The 22,494-nt window shown below is 38.9% G+C and overlaps 2 protein-coding genes and 1 long non-coding RNA gene across 13 annotated transcripts in view; 2 read left to right on the top strand and 1 right to left on the bottom strand.

Annotated features, from left to right (window-relative positions):
- The window catches only part of BABAM2 (BRISC and BRCA1 A complex member 2), a 450,034-nt gene extending 436,107 nt beyond the window's left edge, over positions 1-13,927 (bottom strand). For 3 of the 5 annotated variants that reach the window (XM_032239490.1, XM_032239488.1, XM_032239489.1), the window contains exons 1-2: positions 13,707-13,927; positions 9,845-9,996 (exon numbers count right to left, since the gene is read on the bottom strand). In XM_032239490.1, coding sequence (XP_032095381.1) covers positions 9,845-9,972 — 128 coding nt within the window. In that variant the 5' untranslated portion in view covers positions 9,973-9,996; positions 13,707-13,927. The remainder of the gene's footprint in view (positions 1-9,844; positions 9,997-13,706) is intronic. The other 2 variants (XM_032239491.1, XM_032239492.1) reach the window with 1 other exon arrangement.
- On the top strand, positions 4,001-4,214 carry LOC116524283. Its single transcript, XR_004257252.1, has 2 exons — positions 4,001-4,131; positions 4,176-4,214. It is a non-coding gene; the product is annotated as an uncharacterized LOC116524283 (long non-coding RNA).
- An 84-nt stretch (positions 13,928-14,011) lies between the features above and the next one.
- Positions 14,012-22,494, top strand: part of RBKS (ribokinase) — a 99,003-nt gene continuing 90,520 nt past the window's right edge. For all 7 annotated transcript variants that reach the window (XR_004257250.1, XR_004257251.1, XM_032239493.1 and 4 more), the window contains exon 1: positions 14,012-14,289. Coding sequence is in view for 5 of the 7 variants with exons in the window: in XM_032239493.1 (XP_032095384.1) it covers positions 14,201-14,289 (89 nt within the window). In the remaining 2 variants the exon portion in view is untranslated. The remainder of the gene's footprint in view (positions 14,290-22,494) is intronic.

Genomic DNA, 22,494 nt, shown 5'->3' with positions numbered 1-22,494 from the left:
AATCACTTGAACCCGGGAGGTAGAGGTTGCAGTGAGCTGAGATCGCACCACTGCACTCCAGCCTGGGCAACAAGAGCAAAACGCCATCTCGAAAAATAATAATTAAAAAAAATAAATAAAAAGCAAGCTTTCCCTCTCGCACTCTCTTACTATATTCCAATCACAACTGGCCTTGCAGATCCTTCAATATAAAAAGCTTTCTCCTGCCTGTGCACGGAAAAGGTATTTCCTTTTTACATCAAATCCCCCAGCACTTACACTGAAGTACAGCAGTCCCCTCTTATCCATGGTTTTGCTTTCTGTGGTTTCAGTTACCCTTGGTCAAGAAAAAGCAATATTTGGTCTGAAAATATTAAATGGAAAATTCCAGAAACAATTCCTAAGTTTTAAATTGCATGCTGTTCTGAGATTGTTCTCACACCTTCCAGCTCTGTCCTGCCTAGGACATGACTCATCCCTCTGTCCAGCATAGTTGTCTACACTACCCACCCGTTAGTCACTTAGTTGCTGTCTTGGTGATCAAACCAACTGCCACGGTACAGCAGTGCTTGACTTCAAGTAATCTTTATTTTACTTAATAAAGCACTTAGGGAAAGCACAAGAGTAGTGACACTGGCAATTTAGACACACTAACGACAAGCCATAAAGTGCTTCCTTTAAGGGAAGAGGTAAAAGTTCTTGATTTAATAAGGAAAGAAAAAAAATCACATGTTGATGTTGCTAAGATCTAACATAAGAACAAATCTTCTGTCCATGAAATTGTGAAGAAAGAAAAAGAAATTTGTGCTAGTTTTGCTTTGCACCTCAAATTGCAAAAATAACAGCCACAGTGTATGCTAAGTACTCAGTTAAGATAGAAAAGGCATTAAATTTGTGGGTAGAAGACACCGATATAAATGTATTCAGACTGACAGCAAAAGAATTCCATCAGAGATTTCAGGCATCCACTGGGAACGGGGCCAGGGGGCGGGGGGTCTTGGAACATATCCCCCAATGATAAGGGGGGACTACTATATTCATCTATTTCATGATTCAACTTAAATGTCTCTTCCTCAGAGAGAGCTTCTCTAACCTTCAATTCTCAATTTGCCCCTCATCAGGGTAATTTCCCTTCATTTCTCTTTCTCAATTAATTAAAAAGAGGACTTTTTTTGTTAACTAAATTATGGTATGTTTCCTAATGAAATGGTATACAACTATTTAAATGAGGTTACAAAAAAGTATGTAGAGCATAGGGTTAATAAAGACAATTTTTAAGAATTAAAACAAGATGGAAGAGGGGAGTTTGTCCTGCTGGCTATCATGACATTTCACAGACTATAATAGTTAAGAAAGTGTGGAGCTGGCACAGGGACAATGAGGCTGACTGACCAGAACAGAAAGTCTAGCAACAGGCCCATGTGTGATATAAACTTCACATCCATGGACAAGGATGGCCTTCTCAATAAACGAGGCAGGGTCAATCAATTATCCATATGGTGGGGGGTTGGGCGGGACTATATCTCTATCTCACGCCATATAATAGAAAAAATAAATTTCTGTTTAAAGACCAAAAAAGGAAAAGGGAAAACTTTAAAATTCTCAAAGATGTGTGACTTTTGGATAGGCCCAGATTTCTTAAAACACTCTCTCTCTGTCACATACACACACACACACACATACATGTGCACACAGACACATATATTCAAACCTAAAAAAGAAAATGCTGTTGAATGTAACTTCATCAAAATCAAAAGTCTTGGACATTAGGAGCACTAAAATAAGAATACATGCCACAGACTTTGTGCAGATATTTGTAATACATGTAATTACCAAAAGTAAGTATCCAAAATATATAATGCTTTAAAATCTATAGAAATATACAAACAATCCACTTAAAAGATGAGTAAGGATATCCCAAAGGAAGAAATCTGAATTGCCAATAATCATATTAAAAGACTTCATAGCATGGCGAGGTGGCTCGTGCCTATAATCCCAGCACTTTGGGAGGCTGAGGCGAGCAGATCACAAGGTCAGGAGATCAACACTATCCTGGCCAACATGGTGAAACCTCATCTCTACTAAAATACAAAAAATTACCCGGGCATGACGGTACCCACCTGTAGTCCCAGCTACTTGGGATGCTGAGGCAGGAAAACCGCTTGAAACAGGGAGGCAGAGATTGCAGTGGGACAAGATCGCTCCACTGCACTGCACTCTGGCCTAGTGACAGAGTGAGACTCTGTCTCAACAAAAAAAAAAAAAAAAAAAAGAAAAGAATTTTCACCACACTAGCAATCACAGAAATACAAATTAAAACCATAATGAGATACCAGGTCATACCTCATCAGCTTGCCAAAAATATATGTCTGACAATATCAAGTACTGGTGAGGTTGCAAAATAGTAGAAACTCATTTCTGATGGAAGGAAATTGATACAATCTGGCAATATCTAATAAAATAGAAGATGCATCCATCTTAAGAGCTAGTAATTCTGTTTCTAGGAATATACTTTTGATTTGTAGCTTTCAAATTTTTTGGCCATCAAAACATATTTTTCATTATGACCCAGTATATACATACTCACTTATTTAACTGAAACAAAAATTCACAAAACAGTGCTTATTCTTACTGTATGTGACACATTTGGAGAGTTTCCATTTTGTTCTCATTCATTTTTTTTAATGTTGGGGTGACTCATTCAATTGATTTTACAACCACTAATGGGTAAACACACTCAGTTCAAAAAACTGTCCCAGAAAATATTCTCATACATATTTTCTTATGCACATGTGAGAGAAAGTTCACTGTGTCACTCTTTGTCAAAAAATAATTTAAACAACGTAACTGTCAATCAGTAGAAGAATGAATTTAAAATTAAGGACATATTCATACAATGGAATACAAAATAGCAGCACAAAGTCGTAAATACCAATACAAAAAAATCTCATTAACTTCATACTAAGCAAAACGGGCAAGATGCAGATGAATATATATAGTATATCATTTGTACAAACTTTTTAAGCATGCAAAATAATACTGTTGAGAAATATATTAACATATAATGAATACATAAAGTATGAGGACAGGCATGGGGAAAACGGGGAATGAGATCAGGGAAAAGTACAGAAAAGCCAAGCGAACTAGATCTAAATTATTAAAAACTGCCCATCTTCAGATAAGATCATGTGCGATCAGGGTGGTATGGCCATAGACAAAAATTAAACTATTGCCTCCCAGGGCAGCAGCTTCCTTTTAGACACAGGCTAAAGATTCAGACTGCCAGCTAGAGAGACTCATGCAGCCAAACTGAGATCAGTCTTTAAAGCTTACAGCACTCATCCTTTAAAACTGTTCTGGTCTATTTAGTAATCAAGTACTTACACTGAGTATCTATTTTTAACTAAGTAATGAAATTCAGAACATGGACAAAAAAAAGCAATAGGTAGTTGTGGGCGGATGAGATGTCACAGCAGATGCCCCAAACACAGCCATGTGCCAGTAAGGTTGAGTCACTGCAAAATGCTGAAAAAAGATACTGAGGCTCAGCTGCCACAGGTTGCAGTGAGCCCTCTCTTCTTTCCTCACTGTTGTGTTTGCCAGGCATCGTTCCAGAATGCTGAACAGACACTTAGACATCTTCAAGATTAGAAAAATCACTAAAAATGACAAAATATGCCATCTTACAAATAACACACGCTTGTGATCAAATTAACACAGAGCAAAGAACTAATAAACATTCAGTAAGCTCATGGAATAATTCTCTAAAATTAATAATCTGATCCCTTCACATCTCAGTCTATATTTTACCTACAAGAGAAAATCCAGTATTGTATAATATACTTTACCATAATTTCAAAAATGTCAACAAAAAGAATTATGCATAACAGAATGTAAGCAATATACTATCAGGCCAATAAAAATCCTTACAAACCACAAGAACAAACCACTCTGATCCCCAAAGCAAGCAGTTTCTCAAGGACAACATCTAACTCATTCATTCATCCATTCAAATCCTACTAACTATATTACATGTGAAAAGTACCAAAATAGACCTTAAGGAGGTATAAAAATAAATTAAACAAGAACTTGTCCCTTAAGATACTGATGGCCTAGCAATGGAGTTTAGAAACATATATAGTCTTAAGTAAGGTAGAAAAATCTAGGTACTATAAACATATATAGTCTTAAGTAAGGTAGAAAAATCTAAGAGAAATATATATGAACTGCAATTTTAAAAAAAAAAAGAAAAAGAAAATCTTGCTTTGATTAGGTTCTTGCCTGTTTCACCAACCAGATCTAGAATATAGATACCTAGACCTCATCTCTTCCAGGACAAGTGTCTACATATAATAACAAAACTGGTTCTTGTGGCCTTTAGAAATTGTTTCCTCATTTTATACCTTTTATACATACTGTGTCGTATATGGTACACTCTTTGAGTTAATAGAAATTAGGCATGTAAATTCTGATTCTCATAACTGTGTCTGCTGAAGATCTAAAAGAAAGGGAAATACCAAAAGCGGCACACTAAAAAGAAGCCATCCTTTTCCCTAACTTTATCACTGCTTTGTTACAGAAAGGAGAAATTCACACTTTGGCTAATGGAAAGATTGAAGAAGGAATTGTTAATTAACTTCTAAAGAGCTTCCCTGAATCTTTCAGACAAGTACTATATAAAAGGTATCAATAATGTTCCAGATTAGCAAGGCTTTTCACATCATTTTATGAATGTATGTAGACGTCTTTTCATTTCATTTTTAAAGCTAAAGAAAGTAAATTCCATACATATTAAATGTCATTAAATGCCATTTCACATATTTTTCAGACAGTCCAGAAAAAGCTAGGACTAGGCCAGGCATGATGGCTCATGCCCGTAATTCCAGCACTTTGGGAGGCCGAGGTGGGTGGATCACCTGAGGTCAGAAGTTTGAGACCAGCCTGGCCAACATGGTAAAACCTCGTCTCTACTAAAAATACAAAAATTAGCCAGGCATGGTGGTGGGTGCCTGCAGTCCCAGGTAGTCTGGAGGCTGAGGCAGGAGGGTCGCTTGAACCCAGAAGGCAGAGGTTGCAGTGAGCTGAAAACATGCCATTGCACTCCAGCCTGGGCAATAAGAGCGAAACTATGTCTCAAAAAAAAGGCTAGGACTCGTGGATTCATTTCAAATTTGTCATTGAATCCCACCATTTGCTCTTAAATCCTCAACTAAACATTCTGGAATTTGAGAGTACCCAAAAGAGAATCTGTGAAAAAGAACCAACACGACTTTATGCTGATAAACCGAACTGGTCTCTCAGGAAACTGATACAAAGAATAAGAATCTCAGGTTGATATCGTCTTACATATACCAGTCACCAGTCAACAGTCTACTAGCCATCAGGTCCCTGTCAGGTCTTCGGTACCTCTGAAAAGAATGTCTGTGACATGCTAAAAAAGAAAGATTTATTTCGACGTCCTATATATTCAGATCAATGAACATTCCTGGTTGATGAATTGGTTTTATTTTTTTTCTTTATTTTCTTTTTAAAAGATGGGGTCTAGCTATGTTGTCTAAGCTGGTCTCAAATTCCTGGACTCAAGTAATCCACCTGTCTCAGCCTCCCAAGGAGCTGGGACTACAGTCATATACCACCACGTCCAGCTCAGGTTTTTTTTGTTTTTGTTTTTATGACAGCTTTACAAAGATATAATTTACATACCATAAAATCACTGTAAAGTGTGCAATCTGATCATTCTTCATATACTCCCAAAGCTATGTAACCATCACCACTATCTAATTTTACAACATTTTTGTTACTCCAAAAAGAAATCCCATACTTAAGCAGTCACTTCTGATTTCCCCAGCCTTTGGCACCCACTAATTTACTTTCTGTCTATGAATTAGCCTATTCTGGACATGTCAGATAAATGAAATCATATACTAAGTGACCTTTTGTAATGAGCTTCTCTCACTTAGCACAGTGTTTTCAAAGTTCATCATGTTGTACTATGAATCAGTATTACATTACTTTTTGTGGTGAAATAATAATCTATTTTTCATATGCCAAATGTGTTTATCCATTCATCAGTTGATGGACATTTGAGATGTATTTGTAGGACTTTTGACCTGCAAAAACCTTAATCATCTAATCTGATCTTTCATTTTATGGATAAAAAATTGAGATCCAGAGACAAAATGGAAAGTGCCTCTGGCTACACATACTTAAGACTGTCAGTGGACACCTGAAATGCCTTCTTTTCTCCAAGCTCACCCCATTCCAATCAAAGAAGAAAATCCTTACTGTGTTTGTTCCTAGCAGTAAAACTCAAGATAGGACAGGTGAGGTGGGAAGGAAAAGAAAATAATAGGATTGTGCACAATCTTGTTGAACCAAAGAAATTTATGAAAAGACCAACAGTTTTAAACCTTCAAAAACACAGAAAAAAAAAAAGAGAGATGAGCACAATACAGACATAAAGATGTTATTTTTAATTAGATGTTATTTTTAATAAGAAAAGAAACACGAAAATATGGGAAAACCTGAAAAGTTACTCTGAAATATCCAGTGATCCATTTGAAAATCTTTTTATTCTCAGACCCAGAAGAAAAATACACTGATTTAAAGATCGCAGAATGAGGAAACCAAAGTCAAAACAACAAACTGAGAAGAAATGAGCACAGTAAAGGAAGTACATCACTCTACTTTTTGCAGGCCAAAAATTACAGTGAGGGCAACTGGAAAATACCCTCTTGAGATCTGATCTTGATGACTTCAATTAGAGATGGAATCCATCTAAAGAAAGCATTTTATAATTTAGGAGGCTCTGATCTGTATCTAGATTGTCTATGATAATGTGGGAAATTCAGTCTGAATGAATCCTATATACAGTCTGCATTTCACAATCCTCACTTCCTACCACCATTTATAAGCTGGGGAAGTCTGTCTGAGCACCAGGCCTGCTACTTGACTAAATGGCAAAACTTCTAAACCAGTAAAAAAAAACAGTCACTTTCTAATACCTGGCTTATCTAAGGATGAGAGTTAATTTATAAATCCCCTAATGTATATAGTTAACTTTTAGATGAAAAAAAAGTTAAAACGTTTTTACCAACTCCACCAGAGTTCTTTCTACCAAATCCTCTTGCCTCCACAAAAAAGGAGTTAACCTAACACTAGCAAAATGGCTAGCAAATAGTAAATGCTCCATAAATATTTGATTAGTGAAACTAAAGATAATATTAGATGTTTTCAAAAGCATCCTACTATTCCAAGGAAGTGTCTTAGTTTTTTTATCTTACTGCTAAAGAACGTTAGGTCAGTATTCTTATACCCAAGTCTTTAGCTTAGTCAAACAACAGCAAGGACGTGTAAATGGCAAAAGGCAAAAGAGTCTAACAAGGAGAAAGCTAAAAGAGAATCAAGAATACATTTCTGCTTTCACTGCTGCTGCTGCTAACACCCCTCCAAACCCACCACTGTATGCTTGGCTCAGAGTCCATCCCATCACCCAATGATCCCACAACCACCTCATGGCACCGCCCATTAATGAAGACACACAAGGGAACCATTCACTGTGACAAGACAATGACATGCACATTGCTTTGCCTCCTGCCAGACTATGGGATGCAGAGAGGGCGGAGACTAAGGACCTTGAAAAATCAGCTTCATGTGACATCATAATGGACATGTGTGACAAGTATGACCCACAGAGACACTGATATGACCATTACCAGATGTCTTTCACAGAGACCATGAGCTCCCTGTCACCTGGGAAGCAACAGCAGACCCAGCTGAGCAGTGCAGACCCAGCTGGGCACACACTGCTCCAGACCCAGCTGGGCACAAGTTGCTGGCTCAGTTGCTGGAGCCTAGTGAAGAGGACAATACAGTGGGCATCCACTATGACAAGATGTATGAGTACATCATGGAGGAGGTGGGCACAATAGATAATGGGACCTACCAGTGGAAGAAGGGGGAACTTTGACATGCACTGGCCAGTAGCCTGAATGCCTGCTCAACTTAATCCCACCTGGAACCAGCCCAACCAAGGTAGGGTTCAAGTGTGTAAACTCTTAGAGTTTCTGCAGAGACTAAGCTTGTATGAGCACATCTGGCTGCCAGCCTGGGGTCTAGGGCCCTGGCCTGCAAAAGCAGACACCCTTGAAAGAGGCAACTCTACCATCTGGAATCTAAGCTGCCCCTACCCCAGCCATCACCTTTGTTATCTACACTGACCAGACTAGACAATAGTAGTACAGTGTGTGCCCAAGGAGCCCCACTAATTCTAAAGCTGACTGCCCCTGCCCAAGCCATGGCGGGTTCTTCATGAGGATGCCGTGGACCAGGTCAGTGAGATTCCTGGCTGCATCTTGGTCCATACCAACAGCTTCATTTGTGGATGCCATATCCAAGAGGGTACCTTAAGCACGGCCTGTACAAACTTGCCCTAGTGCCCAATACCTTTGCTTCCCACAAATCTCATAGTCCAATTAAATGTCTTCCATCTTAAAAAAAAAAAAAAAAAAAAAAGCCAACATTTCTAGTAAGAAATTACTCAGAAATGATGGGGATATGTCAAAAGGACGAAAAAGCCACTTGATAGAACTCCTAATGACAAAAAGCTGGAACAACTGAGCAGCCAAATAAATGATAATAATATTTGATTTACAACCCACAGAGAAAAATAAATACCTAAAAATTCATACTGGCACTAGTAAATAACTAAATAAAATAAATAACTGAAGGAGAAGAAAGAGTGTTTCTTTATAGTAGAATTCAAATTAATAAATGGGGAGAAATGAGAAAATGCACTCTTCTACAAGCACCAGAGGAGTAATAGTTATAGGCAAGAACCATCAAGGGATGCTGAAATTAATGGACAACAGTTATGATGAGAAACCGGATATTTGCAAAGTCCAAAAGCATCACTCAGCAAAATACAGTTCTTAACTAATTACAAGGAGAAAAATCAGTTAACTTTACAGTGATCACTTAACCTAGTTATCAAAGTTAACTTACAGTAAAAAGGCATATGGACATCATATATTCCCTGATCTGATGCACTGGGGATGGTACAATCACACATCTGTACTATACTTGGGAAAAAACATATTTCTCATTCTACTGAAAAGGGAACATTAGACAAACCCATATGGATGCACGTTTTACAAAATAAGTAGCCAGTGCTCTTTAAAAGTGTCAAGGTCATGACAGGTAAAGAAAAACTGAGGAACTGTCGCTGTTGGGGAGACTAAGGAGACATGATGATTGAACCCTGGAACAAAAAGGGCATGAACGGGAAAACTGGAAAAATTCAAATAAGACCTATAGAACAATTAACATCATTATAACAATGCTATTTTTCTATAGTATTTTTGTAACTTTTTGTAAATCTAAGTTTGTTTCAGGAAAAGAAAATCTGTTTTTTAATGTAACATTTCCAGGTGTGAGATCTTGCTGTTTCAACCCCATTGTGAGAAATGACCCATTTTGGCTAGCTCTTATAATTTTCATATTAAGAGAGTTTACCAAATGATAATCAGATTCAGAATATGTTTGTTGCCAGACTGCAGCAAACATAAAAAGAAAACAAGCCAATGAATGAAAAACACTTCTAAAACTCTCACATGCTCTTCCCAAAGAGATAAACCAGAAAAAAGACATGAACATTCTGGTCATAAAACAATGGCCCAAAACACAAATAAAATGAAAGATAAAATGTCAAGAATTGAATAAAACCTTCTGAATCAACGTATGATGAGATAATGACTTGGTGGGTTTCTGCGGTGGCTAATTTTTACGAATCTGGTAAGGAAGGACTATCATTAGGTAAAGATTGAAGTGGTTTTGGGACATACACTGAATTCATACTGATACATACCCAGATTTCAAGTCAGTTATCCTCAAACAGTTTGTAGCATCCAGTCCCACTTTTCCATTCCGGACCACGCTAGATATGAAAGGGGAGAGCATTGGAGAAATTCGGTTCAAGGCCACTTCTGGGGACATTTTAACTTGACTTGTAAATTACCACTGAAAGCAGAAAATGGAAAGAATGATGATCAGAGTTTACAAATGAACTAGACAACACGCTTCTTGAAAACTAAGCAGCACAAAGGAGCTTCTCTTACATGAATAAATGCCTCATTTCCCATCTCTAGAGCAGACTCTTCCAGTGATCCTCCAGAAAAAAACCACCTCACTGCAGCTCAGCTGCTCAGGATAGGGACTATACCACTGCTTTTCAGGAACAGAAGGAACCGCTGAAATACGATTCCCTCTTCCTTCCCAAAGCTGATTTTCCACACTGCCACACTGTACTTAATATGGTCCCACTCTGTCACACAACTGGCTCATTCTACTTTATTTGAGTCCAAGAAGCCTTTGCTAACAACTCTGTCCCAACACAAAAACACACACATCACTGGGTTAGCAATCTCTCCCTGTGTGTCCCCACAAGGAGTAAAAGCTTGATGGATAATACCAAATAAAACTCTACAGGCCAGGTGCAGTAGCTCACACCTGTAATCCCAGCACTTTGGGAGGCCAAGGCAGGCGGATCACCTGAGTTCGAGAGTTCGATACCAGCCTGACCAAAATGAAGAAACACTGTCTCTACTTTAAAAAAAAAAAAAAAAAAAAATTCAGCCAGGCGTAGTGGTGCATGCCTATAATCCCAGCTACTCTGGAGGCTGAGGCAGGAGAATCGCTTGAACCCAGGAGGTGGAGGTTGCAGTGAGCCAAGATCACGCCACTGCACTCCAGCCTGGGCAACAAGAGTGAAACTCCATCTCAAAAAAGAAAAAAAAAAGGAAAAAAAGAAAACTATACAATAAGCTAACCTGCTTGCAGCTATTACTTACGAGAAATTATTTACCGATATACCTTTCTTAATAACCTTTCCATCCACAGGGTAGTCTGTTTACGTGATCCCTTTCCTGCAAGGACTATGTTTTGAATGCCTAGGGTTTAACAAAAATACCTGGCATATGCTAAACACTCAAAATTTATCAAACTTTTTTTAAATAAATAAATGAGTAAGGGGACAAAGGTTAGAGAAGTACTTCAGTATGGAGAGAAGATAATGTGCCCTCCCCAAAAAAATTTGGTAGGGAAGAGATATAACAAAATCCAAGGAATAGATATAGCAAAAATCTACTTGACAATTAAATTATGAAAACATACACCTATGCAGCTATCAAGCAACACAGACTAACGTGGATCTTAAAGTATTTGACTTTAAGGCACTAAATCCTTACACTTAAAACCACAAAAAGTGGAACTGATACATCATATCTAAATTACATGGAAACTCATGGGGTTGGGGGAGGGAGTATAGGAATTCTTCTTAATAGATTTCTAAATGAAAGCCTCTTCCTTCAGAGGAATAAGTCAATTCAAATGATCGTTTCCTTCCTCAATTTTCAAGAATAATGCCACATCAAAAGAAAATTAATTTCCAGCAAGTTACCAGTAAATGATGTTCTGGTTCTAGTTTTCATACATAATACCACATGAAAACGTACAAGTCCCTGCTAAAATAAATGTTGAAAAGTGAACCTGTTTCAGTTTATTATTTCAGATAGTAATAAAGGGAAGGACTACAGTGATATTTCAAAAAATAAAAACACTTTGACCTTATATAGTTATGACACCCAGAAGTATCTTTGAGATTAACACCTTTATACTTAAACTTCAGCTCCAAAATCATCCTTTCTGTAAAATATAAAACAAGCTCTTCTTCTTAACAGATGCCCCCCCGACTATTCTCTCATTCAAAGACTAAACATCAAACACTTTACTACCAATCATAAAAATCATGTACTTTTAAATCACTTTATTACTTATAAGGACCATCCATATACATTACTGCAGTTGATCTTCACAAGCCTGGGGTAGTAAAGAAAGTATTTTAATTCCCATTTTGCAGATGATATGGGTAATTATTATAATTTGATTGTGAAAAGTGTACTAATCCACATCATAATTTTGAAGCCTATTTTTTTCTATTCTCCAACATTTCCACCTTTATTTCTATGTCACAATTCTTGAAGGGATGTTTATCAAAATCATATGCTAAGCTCAAATATACCCATCTTTTAAAAAAGCAAAGGGGTCTCACTTATACTACAAAATTGTTCTTCTGTGTTTTCTTCCCACAGTACCTATTATTATTTTGTCTGTTTCTACAAAAGAAGGAAACAGAACCAACATATTCTAAACATCTACCCACTATCAGGCATTATATTACTCACCTCTATCTGTAATTTCATTTACCTCCCAACAACTCTGTTCCCTGAGAACAATAATTGTTCCCATCTGACAAATGGAAGCTAAAGAAAACTTGACAAACAGAAAATTAAAGCTTAGCAAAATAAACTAACTTGTTCAACGTTGGAAGCAAGAGGATCAGGATTCGAATCCAGATTTTCCAAGTCTACTATATCCATCTTCCTCTCAAATAAACATTGATAACTTCAATCACCAAAGAGAAAAACATCCAGGTGATTTTTTAAACTGTATATCTTATAAAATTTGAACAGACAAAAAGTAGTGAATTTAAACAAATGACTGCTTTATCACTAGAAACAAACTGGACTATTGCTGGCCTACTGCTGAACCCGGGCTGAGTGAATCACTAGTCAAATGTTCAAGGGAACAACCTCGCTTGAAACAAGGTTACTTGAAACAACACTTGAAAAGTGACAACAATCCATTCTAATTCAGCAACTGTCATGACTTTAGGATGACACCTTAGGGAATGAATTCTCTTTATTTCCAGGGGGAAAAAAATCTCTTTATTATTTATTTTTTGACGGTGCAAAGTTTCAAGCAGTATTAAAATCAATTTCAACCACGAAGAGGTGTGACTTCTCTAAAAAAAAAGTGCAGGGGTGGTAAGGAATACAATGACTCCAAAATCAGAGGTCACTTAGCCAAAAACACTGGTCCTTTGGTGCAGTGAACCAAGTACGTGGACAGTGGTCACCACCAGTAGTAACTCCTACGCATGGCAGCACTATAATACACCCCAGATATGCAAATATTTACGGTGGTCAGAGTCTCCTGAATGCTTCTTCTGCAATTTATATTTCCTGATTTTGACGTATTGCAAAAGGAAAATGCAAAATTACAATTTTTGCAAGGGTCTGCTACCCCAAAATAAAGTTACATAAGGTCCTTTGATGGGAGGTCTGGAGAATACAAAGACGTCTAAAGCACCATCCAGGTTCTTGCAATTAAAATGAGATGACAAACACGGAAACATGTGCCCTGCTGACGTCATGGAACGGAAAGGGGTGGCATCCTGCTGCGTCACGTCAACGTCATGAAGCGCACGAGGGAAGTTACACTGGGGAAGCAATTTCCCCAAGGGGCAACATTCGAGAAAAACAAGTTATCTCAGACCCGAAGAATGACCACCCTACTCTAGGGACGTCTTAAAAGGGACACTCTCCCCGCTCCCAAACTGTATGATTCCCCTCATCAGGCAATAAGGAACTGATACTAGGGCTTTACAGGGACTATGGGATGAGCCAGATATGGAGAAAGAGACGCCTCTGGCCTTGGGGGTTCGTTCTTGAGGGGATCAGCGTGATGGGGATGAGAAGGGCATCTTTGGAACAGGGGCCTTCCCCATAGGAAGAGGAGTCGAGTCCTCTGGCCATATTTAAACCACGGTTTTCCACGCCACCTGTGCGACTTGGGATCCAACCTCCCCGCACCAGCCCCAGTCCAGGTACCTGGAACTTAGTCCGATCGGTAACCGGCGACTACGTGGGGTACAGGTACCCGAGCGCGCCCCCGACCGACGCACCGACCTGCGCGCGCGCCGCGGGCCGGATGCGTGCGCACTCCCCGGACGTCCCGCCCCGCCCCCTCTGCGCCCTGAAGCAGGCCGGCGTGCGCGCCGCCGCGCCGCGCGAAGCCGGGCACTCGGAAAGGCGTCCCCGCGGTGCCTGACAGTTCATTCCTCAGCGCCTGCCGGTGCGTGGCGAAGAGCGCGGAGTCTCGCCATATCAGAAGGGCTCTGTTACGTGAGGCTGTGCACGGAGACTATTCCGGGAAGAAGAGGGGTACTTGGTGGGCGGGGTAATTTCGGGCAGTCAGGTGGGCGACCCGCGTAGGCGTCTGAAAGGCCCGCGTCGTTAGGGAGGGCAGGAGCGGCGTCTCTGGTTACTGGATCGGGCAAAGGGCAGAGGTCAGAGTCCAGGTTGGACAGCAGCACCTTTGAGCGATGGCGGCGTCTGGGGAACCCCGGAAGCAGTGGCAGGAGGAGGTGGCGGCGGTGGTAGTGGTGGGCTCCTGCATGACCGACCTAGTCAGGTTAGTCTGGGACCAGTACTCAGTCTGCGGCTCGGGGGAGGAGTAGAGCCGTGCGCTGTGCGCCCAGCGGAGCTCTTTGGCGCTGGGTCTCCAGGGATGGACAGTGCTAGCTTTGGGTATGAGCTGCAGGTTTTCGCAGCCCTCAGCCTGCCTTCCCGGCGTGCAAGAATTTGAGTCTGTAAAGGTAAATGTCAGGGGAGAGGACATAAGAGGCCAGGGTTTAGTGAAAGCTCTAACATTACTAAAAGCGCCCCCCAAAAGACCTACCCTCCAAATACTTGCGCCCCCGAAGACCTTTCTTGGCCCGGCTGCTGAGCCTTTCCCCAAACGAGCCAGAAGACTTTGCCCACGTCATTTTACCTCCGAGAATGTGCCTACCTCACAGGGATGTTGTGAGGACTAAATGAAGTAAAGTGTTTTGTCAAGCGTAACATTATCCAAATTTATTGTATAAAATAATGAATCGAACAGAAGTCAAAAAGACTGTCACCTTTCACCATGTTGATTGTTGGCATTACTGCAGTATTTTATATTTACAGCGTATTTTTTAGCAAGCCAAGTATGAATCAAAATAAAAACAAACAATATTTACAACCACTAAAAACTATGACCAAATTGTGATAGAAAATATGCCAAATAAAGATTGTTAGGTCAGTAAGACTGAGTAGACAGATCCTTCTGATTTATCTTTTTTTAAATTAAGTAATGTCTGTTCATTGTAAAAGTAGTAATAAATTCAGATATTCCAAGAAAATCCTACCACTCCAGTTACTGCAGTTCAGTCTTTTGATTAATATCTTTTCAGATGTAATGCTACTTTTATGTTATAAAAATGATCAGGTATACTGCAGTAACACCTCATCTGTCCTGAAATGTTGCTTTTCCAAAGGGCAATAGAGAACGTGGAACTAAAGAAAAAGGCGTTGGGGCAATCAAAATAAGTCACCAAATTGCTGCACCAAACCACCTGTATTCTACTCAGAAAATAGTTCTAGGGTCTTCATGTAACCAATTTAATCTTACCTTAAAATATTGGTAAGCTGTGTTATCAAATTTCCACTGAGATTAGAAAGGTGAGAGTAGAGAGGAGCGACTGCTAGAGGCAGCTACAGTGACTGATGAAAACTGGAGGGTGAGTAGGAGACTGTGTAACAAGAAGAAGCAACAAAAGAGTTTTAAATGCCAATGAGCTTTATTTTTCCACAAATATTTAAACTATTTTGTCAGACGATAGGTCAAAATAAAAATACTTTCCTTTGGTGACAGAGGATAAAACTCAGTCTAGTTGGAGACATTTGTTGAAGAGACTTGTATATGTTTTTCTAGAGCAAGAGTCAGTCAGCTTTTCTGTAAAGGGCCAGATAAATATTTGAGGCTTTGCAAGCCATATATTATCTAGATCACATTTTTTAACAACATTTTTAAAATGTAAAAATTATTCTTACCTCCCAGCCTTACAAGAACAGCCTGCAGGCCGTAGTTCACAGACACCTGTGTAGAAAGAATATCACTGTGCTTACAACACAATACTGTATAGCAATTGATTTTACTTGTAATGACTCTTTTCAAGAAAAGGTTATATAGTACGTATTAAATTTTATGTAAAAAGAGGGCATGTATTTCACTTTAGAAATAGTTTCATCAAAAATACATAAAGTTTAGTAACATAAAGGAATAAACCTTCAGTAAACCTTCATCTAAAATTATTCATTCCATGGAAAATCCACCTAGCTAAATGTTTACCATGATTTTATACGTGAAGTGGCAAAAGAGCTAGAAAATTAAAGCAGGCCAGGCGCAGTGGCTCATGCCTGTAATCCCAGCACTTTGGGAGGCCGAGGCAGGCGGATCACCTGAGATCAGGAGTTTGAGACCAGCCTGGCCAACATGGTGAAACCCCATCTCTACTAAAAATACAAAAATTAGCCGGACATGGTAGCTGGCCCCTGTGATCCCAGCCACTCAAGAGGCTGAGGCAGGAGAATTGCTTGAATACAGGAGGTAAAGGTTGCAGTGAGCCGAGATTGTGCCATTGCACTCCAGCCTTGACAACAAGAGTGAAACTCTGGTCTCCAAAGAAACGAAGAAAATTAAAGTTTTCTCATACACCCTACCTTAACAAAAGTGTCAGGGTTGAAATTCAGAGCCAATTCCTTGTTATCAAACTAAGAGCTTTCTGTGAAGCTTGACCATCAGATACTAAAAATAACTATAGTACTTTGTGGGGTGGGGTAGGGGAGTGGTGTCAAAGGCCCATTTTAGCATCTATCAGGATTTTACAATCTTATTTCAGAGCTAGAAAAATTTGGAAATTATTTATCCTTGTTCTTCAGTTTTTAGATAAGAAATTCCTATATTGTGGGTAATTTTTTAAACTTCTCTTGCCACATTCTTTCCTTCATAAAATATCCAAGTTTCTTCTCTTGACATGAATCATTAGTAAAAATTGTATTCCCGCATAGACCCTCTCTACTAATTCCTGCAGCTTTTCTACAAACTTTTCATGGTCTCTCATTATTTATGACTCTGAAGATCTTTACAGAAATCTGAATATAGGATTTTCATTTAAAGCCCTGCATCTGGGATAAACTTGGGTGCAACTTTTCTAGTTATAGTGCATATCATGATTATATTAGTTATTTACTGCCACTGTGACAAATTACAAAACAGAATAATACAAATTTATTTTTTTACAGTTCTGGAGGTCAGACGTCTGATATCGGTTTCACTGGGCTAAAATCAAGGTGTCAGCAGGGCTGGGCCCCATTCTAGAGGACCTGGAGGAGAATCTGTTTTCTATCCTTTTGCAGCTTTCAGAGGCTCATCGTGGCCCCTTCCTCCATCTTCAAAGCCAGCAGTGGCTGGTAGGTCTTTCTCACATCACGTCACTCTGACCGCCAGTCTTCTGGCTCCCTCTTCTACATTATAAGAACTCTTGTGATTACGTTAGGCCCAACCAGATAATTCAGGATTATCTTGTTATTTTTCTTTCTCTTTTTTTTTTTTTTTTTTTTTTTGAGACAGCCTCTCACTCTGTCACCCAGGCTGGAGTGCAGTGGCGCGATCTCGGCTCACTGCAACCTCTCCCTCCCAGGTTCAAGCAATTCTCCTGCCTCAGCCTCCTGAGTAGCTGGGATTATAGGCATGCACCACTACCCCCAGCTAATTTTTATATTTTTAGTAGAGATGGGGTTTCACCATGTTGGCCAGGATGGTCTTGATCTCTTGGCCTCATGAGCCACCTGCCTCAGCCTCCCAAAGTGCTGGGATTATAGGCGTGAGCCACCGCACTCAGCCAATAATCTCTTTATTTTATGGTAGCTTATTAGCAAGCTTAATTTCCCTTGCCATGTAACAAGGGGAAATTATATTCACAAATTCTGGGGATTCATTGTGGACATCCTTTGTGGTAGGTGAGCAGAGAGTATGTTGTTTTTGCTACCACAGTGGTTAAGCTTGAAGTAAAAAATCCTGCAACACAGAAATCTGAGTATAGGATTTTCATTTCAAACCCTGCATCTGTGATAAACTTGGGTGCAACTTTTCTAGTTAGTACTCAGAGAATCTTTGAAGCCTATCATTCTATCCTCACATTTTACAGGTGAGATAAGGAAAAGAGCTTCAGTGACTTACTCCAAATCATACAGCCAGTGAGTGGCATAGTAAAGGCTGCTAGCCAGGACTCTCAATTTTTCCCTTTTTTTAATTTTTTAAAATATTCTATTTTTTGTTTTTTTAAAAATGGGGTCTTACTATATTGCCCAGGCTGGTCTTGAACTCCTGGGCTCAAGCGATACTCCTACTTGGCCTCCCAAAGTGCTAGGATTACAGGGGTGAGCCACTGTGCCTGGACCCAACCCTTATCTTTCTACTATGTCGTTCTACCTCTAACTCTGGCTAGTGTTTATTGCCCTTTTCATCTACAGTACATATGATAGCTTATAGTGTGTACATTCATTGTTAACTTTATAAAGGAGTAACAACTAAGGATTTATAATTTTCAAGTCTAAAGATAGTATCTTTATTACTGTGCCTTATTCCTAAATTTAACTGTAACCAGCCTGGACACCCATGCCTATTCTTTAGTATCACTTCAGAAATAAAACTGCTTCAATAACTAAGCCCTTTTGGATGGCATCCAAGCCCAACTTACTTCATATATTACATTACTGTGTGCCAGACACTGCTAATTCAATCAATGAATAATCTTTTTTTCATTTCTAATTTCAGTCAGCTATGAATAGTAAGTCTTATGTAGTAATAATTTTTTAAAAATCATTAGCTCATACAGCCTGGCAAACAAGGAAAATCATTTAATACTCACCTATATTTTTCTCATTATCCTATTCCTTCTTGAACACTCATCTCTAAAGTTACACATTACAAAGATACGAGAAATCATGCCCGGTCTTATGAGACATAAAGGCAAAGATGCTCCAAAGACAGATTTCCACAAAAAACCAACAATGTATGAACATTTTTAGACATTAGGCTCAAAGGCCTTTGTTAATCGTGCTTTCATTAGTAATCCTTATTTTTTATGACATGTATCACCCATTTTTTTCAATTATTCATTCAACAAATATTTGTGGAATTTATACTATGTGCCAGGCACTTCCCAATGTGCAGAGGATACAGCAGTGAAAACACAGACAAAAATCCCTGCCTCATGAAGTTTACATTCTAGCAAGACAGTATTAGTAGAAATAAGTTAAATGTATAGTATGTTAGATAAAAGCTAAGGAGAAAAATTAAGCACAAAAGGGGGAGGGAACAGGAAGTTTAGATTACTGGCTTCAGAAAATCTCGCTCAAAAGGTCATTTAGAGTAAAGACCTAAAAGGGGAAAGAAAACAAGTCGTAATCTGAGGGAACAGCATTTCTCGAAGGCCCTATTCAGTGAAGATCATGGAGTCCAGTATGGCTGAAGAAGCAAAAAAGAGTCGGGAGAGAAATCAATGATTAAAGGACATTGAGTCATACTCTGCATGAGATGAAAAGCTATTGGAGGATTTGAGCACAGGAATGACATAATCTTATTTTGATTGTAATAAGATCTCTCCAAGGGCTATGTGAGAATAAATAGCATGAAGGAACCCAAGAACAGAAGCAGGGAGACAAATTCATAGTCAATCCCAACGATCTAGGCAAGAAATGATGGTAGCTTGAAAGCAGTGCAAGTGGAGAGAAAGCATCTTTTGATTATATTTTGGGGTAGAGTTGACAGGATATGCTGAAGAGTAAGAGATCTGTCAAGGATTACTCTAAGTGCTATGGCCTCTGCAACTGGAAGAGGGAGTTGACCTTTACTAAAATGTAGAAGATTGTGTGCAGAGACAGTTGGGTGCCAGAGGGCTGTATCAGGAGCACAGAGTGGTCATTGAAGGGTTAAAGTACCCACTAGACATCCAACTGAAGAGGTCAAGAAGACAGATACAAGAGTTTGGAGTTCAAAGGAGAGGTCCAGCCTGGAGATATAAATTTGAGAGTCATCAGTGTGCATATGGTATTTAAAGCCATGAGACTGGATGAGATCACTGAGGGTCTGATCTCCTAGGGCACTACAACATTTAGAGGATACATTTTTTATAAAATTTACTTCCTGTCTCTCTTCCAGTCTCTCTGCAGTCCTAAAACTTGCTTTGAAACAAGCTTAATAAAAACCTATGTTTATATTTCCATGGCAATAGACTATGATGTCAACTAAAACACTTATCCTTCTACATGCTGCCAATTAAAAGTGATGGCTTGGGAGATAAGACTCACGTTCACCCAAGCATCTAAATTTAATCCTGGCAAATCAGGAAATGAGTGCTTAATTTTCAAAATGTTTAATTGGATAGTGGAATAAGTGAATTTAGAAGCTTTTTGATCCAAAATGGCTGAAGCATTGGACCTAGATTACTTTAAAAAATAAATAAATAAATAAATAAATAAGTTATGGCTAGGCACAGTGGTGGCTCAAGCCTATAATCCCAGCACTTTGGGAAGCCAGGGCGGGTGGATCACTTGAGCTCAGGAGTTCAAGACCAGCCTGGGAAACATGGCAAAAGCCCATCTCTGCAAAAAATACACAAATTAGTTGGGCGTAGTAGTGTGAGCCTGTAATCCCAGCTACTAGGGGGGCTGAGGTGGGAGGATCGCTGGAGACCGGAGGTAAAGGCTACAGTGAGCCTTGATTGCACACTGCGCTCCAGCCTGGGCAACAGAGTGAGAGCCTGTTAAAAATAAAAAACAGGCATACTGTACCTGTAAAAGTTTATATTTACTTGACATAATACAGTACTTTCTAACTGGGACACTGGTTAGAGAGTCAAGAAGCCTCTTGACTTGTCATATTTAGAACAGAGAAAACTCTTTTACAGTCACATTTTCAGAAACTAAAAAAGGAATGTTGATCCAAAAAGTGTCATGCTTTCCCAATATTTGAGAAATATAATACCCTTCATTATTCTTTCTGCTTCTTAAATTGGACTGAAAAGTTGCTTATCAGTTGCCAATTATTTATTAAATTAGTATTTTTATTAAATATTTTATTAAAATTTTCTGTCCCTTTAGTGAAAATATACATTAAAAAATTATGACTGGGCACAGTGGCTCATGCCTATAATCCCAGCACTTTGGGAGGCAGAGGTGGGAGGATTGTTTGAGCCCAGGAGTTTGAAACCAGCCTGGACAACAGAGTAAGATTCTGTCTCGAAAAAGAAAAAATTCCATATGACAAAGAAAGAGCACTTGCTGTATACTATTACAAAGCAGTCCCTTTAGCAATCCATTCCTTTCCAGCTCTCTGTGCCTTAGGCTTTTCATGTCTGTATTCTAAGGAGAACAAAGCAAGGTGGACTTTGTGATGAGTTTTGCTCTAGTATTTTGATGACTTGTTTATAATACTGAAATACCTGTAATGTGCTAAACACTAGGGCTACTGCAGTTAGGAAAACATGGTTATTGCTTGTCCTAAACCATTTTGTGCTGCCATAACAGAATACCAAAGACTGGATGATTTATTTTTTCACTTTTATTTTAAGTTCAGGGATGCATGTGCAGGTTTGTTTTATAGGTAAACTCATGTCATGTGGGTTTGTTGTACCCAAGCATTATTATTATTATTATGTCACCCATGTATTAAGCCTAGTTCTCATTAGTTATTTTTCCTGATCCTATCCCTCCTTTCACCCTCCACCCTCAGGTAGACCCCAGTGTCTCTTGTTCCCCTCTATGTATCCATGTGTTTACATCATTTAGCTCCCACTTACAAGTAAGAACGTGCAATATTTAGTTTTCTGTTCCTGTGTTAGTGTGCTGAGAATAATGGCCTCCAGCTCCACCCATGTTCCGGCAAAGGACATGATTTTGTCCTTTTTAACAGTTGTATAGTATTCCATAGTGTATATGTACCACATTATCTTTATCCAGCCTAGCACTGATGGGTATTTAGGTTGATGCCATGTCTTTGCTATTGTGAGTAGTGCCGCAATGAACATATGCGTGCATGTGTCTTTGTTACAGAATTATTTATATTCCTTTGGGTACATACCCAGTAATGGGATTTCTGGGTCAAATGGTAGTTCTGTTTTTAGCTTCTTGAGGAATTGCCACTCTGATTTCCACAATGGTTGAACTAATTTACACTCCCACCAACAGTGTGTAAGCATTCCTTTTTCTCCACAACCTTGCCAGCATCTGTTAATTTTTGACTTTTTAATAATAATCATTCTGACTGGTATGAGATGGTATCTCATTGTGGTTTTGATTTGTATTTGTTTAATGATCAGTGATGTTGAACTTTTTTTTCATATGCTTATTGGCCACATGTATGTCTTCTTTTTAAAAGCGTTTGTTCATGTTCTTTGCATACTTTTTAATGGGTTTTTTTTTTTCTTGTAGATTTGTTTAAGTTCCTTTTAGGTGCTAGATATTAAACCTTTGTCGGATGCATAGTTTGCAAAAATTTTCTCCTATTCTATAGGTTTTCTGTTTACTCAATAGGTTTTTTTGTTGTTTTTTTGCTGTACAGAAGCTGTTTAGTTTTCTTTGGCTTCATTAGCTCTCATTTGTCAATTTTTGCTTTTGTTGCAATTGCTTTTTGGCATTTTTGTTGTGAAATTTTTGTCTGTTCTATTCCAGAATGCTATTGCATAGGTTGTCTTCCAGGGTTTTTGTAGTTTCAGGTTTTATATTTGTCTTTAATTCATTTTGAGTTGAT

Source organism: Sapajus apella, unplaced genomic scaffold, assembly GCF_009761245.1.
Source record: "Sapajus apella isolate SASKATOON/1434 unplaced genomic scaffold, GSC_monkey_1.0 scaffold44, whole genome shotgun sequence".
Lineage (NCBI taxonomy): Eukaryota > Metazoa > Chordata > Mammalia > Primates > Cebidae > Sapajus > Sapajus apella.
The sequence above is the reverse complement of the archived record's forward strand: the minus strand, read 5'-3'. Positions and strand labels throughout refer to the sequence as shown.